Source organism: Varroa destructor, unplaced genomic scaffold (genome assembly GCF_002443255.2).
Source record: "Varroa destructor unplaced genomic scaffold, Vdes_3.0 BEIS01000001.1, whole genome shotgun sequence".
NCBI lineage: Eukaryota > Metazoa > Arthropoda > Arachnida > Mesostigmata > Varroidae > Varroa > Varroa destructor.
This window is the reverse complement of record NW_019211454.1, coordinates 45,340,782-45,347,871: the sequence shown is the minus strand read 5'-3', so window position 1 is coordinate 45,347,871 and position 7,090 is coordinate 45,340,782. Positions and strand designations below refer to the sequence as shown.

The 7,090-nt window shown below is 41.9% G+C and overlaps 1 protein-coding gene across 1 annotated transcript; it reads right to left on the bottom strand.

Moving 5' to 3' along the window:
• Window positions 1-321: 321 nt before the first annotated feature.
• On the bottom strand, window positions 322-7,006 carry LOC111248277 (RNA helicase aquarius). The gene is made up of 7 exons (XM_022800351.2): window positions 6,273-7,006; window positions 5,657-5,905; window positions 3,787-5,488; window positions 3,182-3,376; window positions 2,714-2,886; window positions 1,156-2,499; window positions 322-688 (listed from the first exon to the last, which is right to left on the bottom strand). Exons 1-7 carry the CDS (start codon window positions 6,693-6,695, stop codon window positions 491-493), a joined length of 4,284 nt encoding a protein of 1,427 aa, XP_022656086.1. The 5' UTR covers window positions 6,696-7,006; the 3' UTR covers window positions 322-490.
• Between the last annotated feature and the right edge of the window lie 84 nt (window positions 7,007-7,090).

Here is a 7,090-nt window from a genome sequence, read left to right as displayed (position 1 = left end):
ATTATGCCTCATAATCTGGTTTGTGACAGTCAATTAAGATGTTAACATGTATAGCACTGTGTCCTCGGTCTAGATTTTAGCAACGTGGTAGTGCTAATGTGTTCGACTACTAAACTTGAACGCGCGTAACGTGGCCTAGGCTTCAAATTGACTGCAAACATATTGCTTTTGTATTTGGGGCAAGCCTTCTGAATCAATGTTTTATTAAAGTAGCATTGGACGTAAAAATTAAAACACTTACATTTCACACCCCAACAGTAACAGTTAAATTGAAACATAATTAATTCATTATTATTCTATAAATTAAAAGGTTTACAAAAATCCTTTGGATATCATATGTTTATTTTTCCGCTTAGAACCTTCTGGTTGTGTACACGGTAATTTTTACATTATTGGAATTATTGACTGTATGACACAACAGCATCATCCAGTGCATTCGTTGTCTGTTTTTACACAACAGTTGAACAACTGAGTTGTCTTTATCGCTAGTTTATTTTTCAGATATATCTTCTTGCGTTACGGCATCATTCTCCAAATGTTTTGGCTGGTCCTCCTGAGCGTTATCCTCATCATCGTTAGTGTTCTTCGATAATTTACATCGTTTCGCTGATGGTTCTTCAGGTTGTTCCTCGGCGGCTTCGGCCTCTACGCTCGTCCCTGCTGGTTCCCCTTCGAGTTGCTTCTCAGCCTACAATTAATTTCATCACAAAGAAGAATTATGTACTTAGGTGTAGAAATACAACAATCGCCCAAACTTTGGCTCGGAATAGTGGCAGGATATCTACAGATAAGCCCACACCACTCAGGGACTGTCGAGCCCATATGAAATACTACTGAGGGAATAATTGACAGGCGAATTACGCTGCCTATAATTAGTCTCACTCTCGACTTAGAATGCATGAAAAATAATTCCTTACCAGTAGTTTTTAACAGAATGCGCCGCTGCTTTGCATAGCGGTGACCACAGCGCCAGTTGCATTTTGGATCTGAATCTACTACTATTAATAATAACATTGAATTTCGTATAGCAAATACGTGTAACCTGGTCAGGTTTCACTGTTAAATAAAAAAGCAATTTCTGTAGGCACACATAAGAAGAAAGTGCTAGCCTTTATGTCATATTTGGTCAGTGGAGAAAATGTAGGCAACACTCACCAGTCGAATTATTTCAAAAGTTTTCGCCATCCCCTTGATGTGCCGTTCATGCATTTCACCAGCTTTCTCGGCGTACAACTCAAATACGATTTGAGCCATGGCAGGCATATTTTCAACGGCATAGCTAGCTACTTTATCCGCCGCTTTCCTTTTTGTAGGAAACAACTCATCCCGAACGAGGTGAAGTTTCTGCGGTCTTTTGAGCAGAATGTCGAACGACTTCTTGAGCTCAAAACAGCTGCGAAATAGCGACACTCTACCGAAAATATAGAGGCCAAGTCGCGCTCGCGAAAGCGCTACAACCAATCTGCGGACATCTCGAATGTGACCGATATTCTTTGTTCTGACCAGCGACAAAATTATATAGTCATTCTGCTGGCCCTGGTACTTGTCAACAGTAGTAATCTTATGAGGTTTTCCAATAAGTGGATTGTTGCCACAGCGTTGCTCAATTACGTCGCGTAACAGATGTTTTTGTCCATTGTATGTGGTTAGTATTGATATTTTGTCAGCCGGATAGCCCAAGATTCTCATATACATGAAGAGTGCAGCACAATACTCGGCTTCAGCGAGATTCTGATAGAAGTATGGATTCGGCTCGCTCTCACCAATTCCGTCAAAGTCCTCAACATTGATCAGCTGAAAGTCGAACGCGAGACCTGCGTTGGCAGTTTGATATTCAGGCCGTTCAAAAACGTGCGGCAGGTTACCTAAGTTGACGTAGCGCCAGTTGTATAGCGAGCACAGTGATGGCCTTGATCTGCCCTGACCATCGAGTTGGACGACTGGTACCCCCAAACGGACAAATCGGGTAAACAATGATTGTTCCATGTTCGAGTATTTTTGGAACGCCATGTTTTTAATGACAGGTGGCAGTTGGTGATGGTCCCCAATCATAATCCATCGTTTTAGGCGGTTGTAACCGTCTTGTGGATTCTGGAGCAACAGTGGAATGAACGTTTCGATCTCGAGAATTTGGGCGCTTTCTTCCATAAGGATGTTATCGTACTTGAAGCCCAACCTCACCAGTTCATGCCGTTTGAGAGCAGCGTGCGTGCAGGTCATGGCAATGATTTTTGCCTCTTTGACGAGCAAATACCGGGAACGATCCAGCCCGCTTCGCATCATTTCGAACGAGCGAAACTCTTCCAGCTGGCTGAACATGTCCTGAACGTAATAGAAACACTTTGTAGCGATATCCATGTCGGCTTCATAATTTTTCCCGTGGAACAGCGGATGGAGCGACTGGAAGAACCTTGCAAATGGGAAGTGTTCCTCGATTACCGCAGGATCTTCATTGTTGTGACGGAGTTTGTCCAAAAATTCCTCCCATCGGGCAAGAACCTAAGCATTTTGAAAATCAGCACATGAGGCAATTGTAAAGAATAATAGGTAGACTAGATTTTATTAGAATCTCGGATAGCTCTAATACTTCCAACAAGTCACGTCGCTATGGTACAGATGGTGTATAGCGCTAATTCATAGGACGGTTTGTCAACTGTAATATAAACGTCAATTTTTTGAAAGCGCTAAAATCTCGCTGTACAGTAAGGCTTACGTGATGAAGATAAAAATAGGCAGCTGTCTCGCAAGTGTATGCCACGTCCCCGGTTACGCCCAGGCTTTGCTGTAACTGTCCAACCTGCGAAAGTAGATAGAGTCTTCGGGCCAACACATAATTCACTCGACCGTAACGTGAAAAGTCCTTTTCGGTTTCAAGTTGCTCTTCACCTAAAATAGAGAGACGAAAAGGTTTAATATCTTTTCCCACTCTTTGCTCGTAATTTTTTTTAAACTTTTTTGTAACATCCATGTGAAAAACAATCAGCAGCTGCCATTAGCTTACACATTTAGAACATGTTTTCTCAAATCGTTATATCTTTAAACCTTCGGTTCGAGTTATATGGTTGGACATGTGCCTCTCGTACGATTTAGGCTTATTGACAAGTAAAAAATAGAAAAAACTAAAAATATTCACCATCATATAACGAGTGTGTATAATCGAGATTTTTAATATTCAGCTTACCGTGACCCAATCGAAGCAAATGTCGCTCATCAATGTCAAGTGCCATAATTTTCTCAAAGAGTTGATTAAGGGCCTGATTTGAATGCGTAACGATGAGCGTGCGCTGATCGGGAAAATTGTGGTAAATGTTAGAGATGATCTGGACTGCTACGTCCGTCTTGCCTGTTCCTGGAGGACCTACCACCATTGTAAGACCTAACACCGTACAAGGGTTAGGTTACAAGAATATGTGAGTGCATAAATAAAAAAGTTACAAGACACCAAACAAATTTGTTAGTCACAGATTATATTATACTGGTTGCCTTATAATGGTGAATATAGATTCCACTTTTAACTTGGGACAACTTCGTAAAGCAAGAAAAAGCTCTCTCGAGTCTACCATAGTACGAACAGATTTTGTTTATCTAAGTTCTATATGATTCCATAACCTCCATTCCTGCACAATACTCACCAACGTCAATATATCGCACGATGGACCATTGGCCGGCAATCGTGATTCTTATACAAGTTCTGTTCATTTTTTTTAAATAAGGGCAACCTATATATTGCATTATGTCTAAAACTCACTGTTATGCGCATGAGGTTTATTTCGTGTCGTAACGTACCTGGTTGCATGCCGGATTTAATGGCCTCAATCTGCGTTGGGGTGAACGGGACCGTGTTGGCCTTAGGTTGTTTCATAAAAAACGGATTACGCGTTTCGACCTGATATGGTGTAACCAATAACTTGTTAGGCCCTGCAGGCTTTTGTCTCGCCTTGATGTTACAAAATTCGATCTTGAACGGTCGCTCAAGAGGTAGCCCTTCGGGATTGTAAATCTCGATTTCGTACTCAGGAAATGATGCCTCCACGTGGCCAATATTTAGGAATGTGTCATTCCAGTTCATTGTACGAATCTGCGAAGGCATTTTCGAGTAGTGGGCCGAACCTGGGTCGCCGTAACCAAGTATGATGTCCTGAAGCCAATTCGGCACCACAAAATCTGTGTTCATCAATTCACGAATCGTTTCTAGAACGGCCTTGAAATTATTCTCCTTTGGTTTTCTTCGCAGAAGAATATTATAGCTTTGATTAACATCGTCACCTCCCGCCGAGAGCTTCTCTATGTCCTCCCTATATTGATTACAGTCTAACAGCACTCGGAATGTCCTATCATCTGTGTCGTACTGTGGGACCTGCTCAAAATCTTCGATGACTTTACCGGTAGGATCAAGTAAACCCTCAATTTCGCAACCACGAACGTAGGTGAGGCCTACTTGAGGAACGAAAGGCTCTTTGTGGTCAAAAGGCGAGCCAGGAAGTCTCGTTGGTCGCACTGTGATTAAAAACATAACATCGTGCCTGCGTAAAGATTCCCACTCCGTTTTGACGTCTCGTTTCAAATTCAAATGCACAGTGATATCGGCACGAACAAGGCTCGGTCGTTTTTCTCCAAGTCGTGGTTCGCCTATCTCAAGAATGTTAAAGTTTGTTACAGGCGTTGCCATGCGCGACCAGCCACCAAAGATTACCCCGCCATCTTCGGCTGCCCAAGGTTTCATTCTCAAAATAGCATCTTCAATGTTCTGCCTAATTTCGTATGTGGACTCAAGTCGAAATAGCTGAAAATTTCTTAGCAAGTAGTCGTGCAAAGTGAGAAACTGAAGATTGAGTTTGGGTAAAGCAAGGCAGCCTTCACCGTTGAAGTAGGCGGAAGGTACAACGTTCTCATCCCAAATAACGTTCTCCGTTGGATACAGGGGCATCTCGTTGAGCGTCTCCAGTTGAGATTGACGCCGCTCGTTTCTTGTAATAAGCAGTTCAATAAGGAACTCTTTATTGAACGGAGACTCCTTTCCTTCGTCCAGGGGTTCGACGAGTTGAAGGAACGCGGCAATCGGATGCAACTCGTTGGCGCTGAGGCCGCCAATGTGTTCAAGAAGAGATTCGCGTCGATCAACGTTTGCTACATTACATAACGCGAATCTATTCAGTTCAGGGAAAAAACTGAACGCCGCCTTTTGAAGTTGGTCGATTTTTGCATAATGCAACGCCGTCATATCCTTATCTCGCAAAGCCTCTCCAGTTGCATCATCGATTTCGAATCTTGCATAAAATTTTAGCATGTCAAGAAGCTGAACAAAAAGCCGACCTTCATGACGCTTGGCAAGATTCGACAAAGAGCATCGTACAACAACGTGAGCGTCATCCAGTACTACGTTGAAAAAACGCCGAATGGGCAATAGAGCCTCCAAGTCCACCATAAGCTCGATGAAACGCTCACAGTATGTTACAATTTCCAACGTCGATTGTTCCAATTCGGATGCCTAACAACCAGACAATTCAGCAATGTTAAAAATGACTCAAAACTAACGAAATTCTTATATATATAAGTATATATAAGTAATTTGAGTTCTTGATTGGCATGCTTGCAAATATGAAAAAAATATTAATCGGAATAAGATAAAAATACAACAAGAATTTGTGTTTTTTACCTCATCTTTTGACGGAATAGAATCAAGAAGTTTGAAGAAACGTGCTATAAGTTTTTTGAAATAGGCCCGATCTAAATGAATCTGTTTGAGTTCTTCCTCACTCATACTTTTGTCAAGTCGTACGTAATGGGCCCAGTATCTTTTGAGTGAAGGATTTTTCTTCATTTCAGCTTCGCGCCTTTCTGGAAGAATTTCATTCCACATCCGAAGCGAAACTATTTTCTGGATTTCCTTGCGAATGAGTTCAACCTAACAGCAAAAAGTTACTGAGTTACTGTTTTGTATTTCCCATAATAAAGCAAAACATTTTTTTTCCAGAATTCTTTGATTAATATTTCTGTACCATTTGCCATCATACTAAGGTACCCAAGCTGCAAATATAGTGAAGTCCTTCATGCTTATCTATGGAGTACATGTACATTAGTATTAAGTAAAATAATCAAGCAAAAAAAAGCAAGGTAAAACATATTCAATTCTCTCTGACGATATTCCTGTTAAAAACATACAACATGAAAAGAAAATTGCTGTATAACATTATTCCTCTATCTTTTCCAAGGCTCAGATCTAGTTGCGCCTATATAAGAAGTGCTTTAAACTTGACTTCGCACTTACTTACCTCGACTGAGTTGAAACAATGAATCAGGAAGATTAACAGGCTTGTATGTTCTTTGCTGCTAAATTCGAATCTCTCATCGAGCGTAGCTTGCATAACGCGTCGAAAGAAGCCAGGGAACTGTGCAGGGTTTTCAAGAAACGCCCGCCATGCAGGAATTCGCTCACGAAACTTTTCGTTCACCATAACTACAATTGATATCAAATGGCCCCGGGTTGAGGTTTTCGCGTTGAAATTCGGCCACAGAAAATTCTCAAGGAACTGCGAGAATTCGAGCGCTTGTTTGCTACCGGCATTGTTTAATTCGTTTTCGTAGATGCGTTCCACTGTGGCCGTATCGAACTGATCACGGTTCTGCCAAAGTTTTGCTGCATTTTCCACAATACCAATTACCGGTGGAGGCGGATTTGCCTTTACCAGCGCCATTTCGAGGCTTCTCAAATACTTTCACTCTAGCTGAGGAGCGACTCTGTCAATCCTGGGGGTTCCGCACTTAATTGGAGAGGTCTCGATACAAAATCAGAGTTTCATGCATCCATCTCACCCCCTTTATGTGAGCTTCATGCGTCGCCAGCGCTTCGAGTACTTTAAGACGCAGCTGGCCGTGCTTATCTTGCCATAAAAAGCGCTTTCTTTTTCTTTTTGGATACATACACCTCCTCCACACAAAACACGTTTCATTCTCTGTGTATTTCTCTCGGTGCTTTTACTAGGTTTCTCGCAGTTGTTGTTATTATTATTATTTACACTTTTAGCGCCGCTGCGTTGATGTGGCGAGGGTATGGGCAGTCGGAACAACGTCGGTGGCAGCAGCATGCACT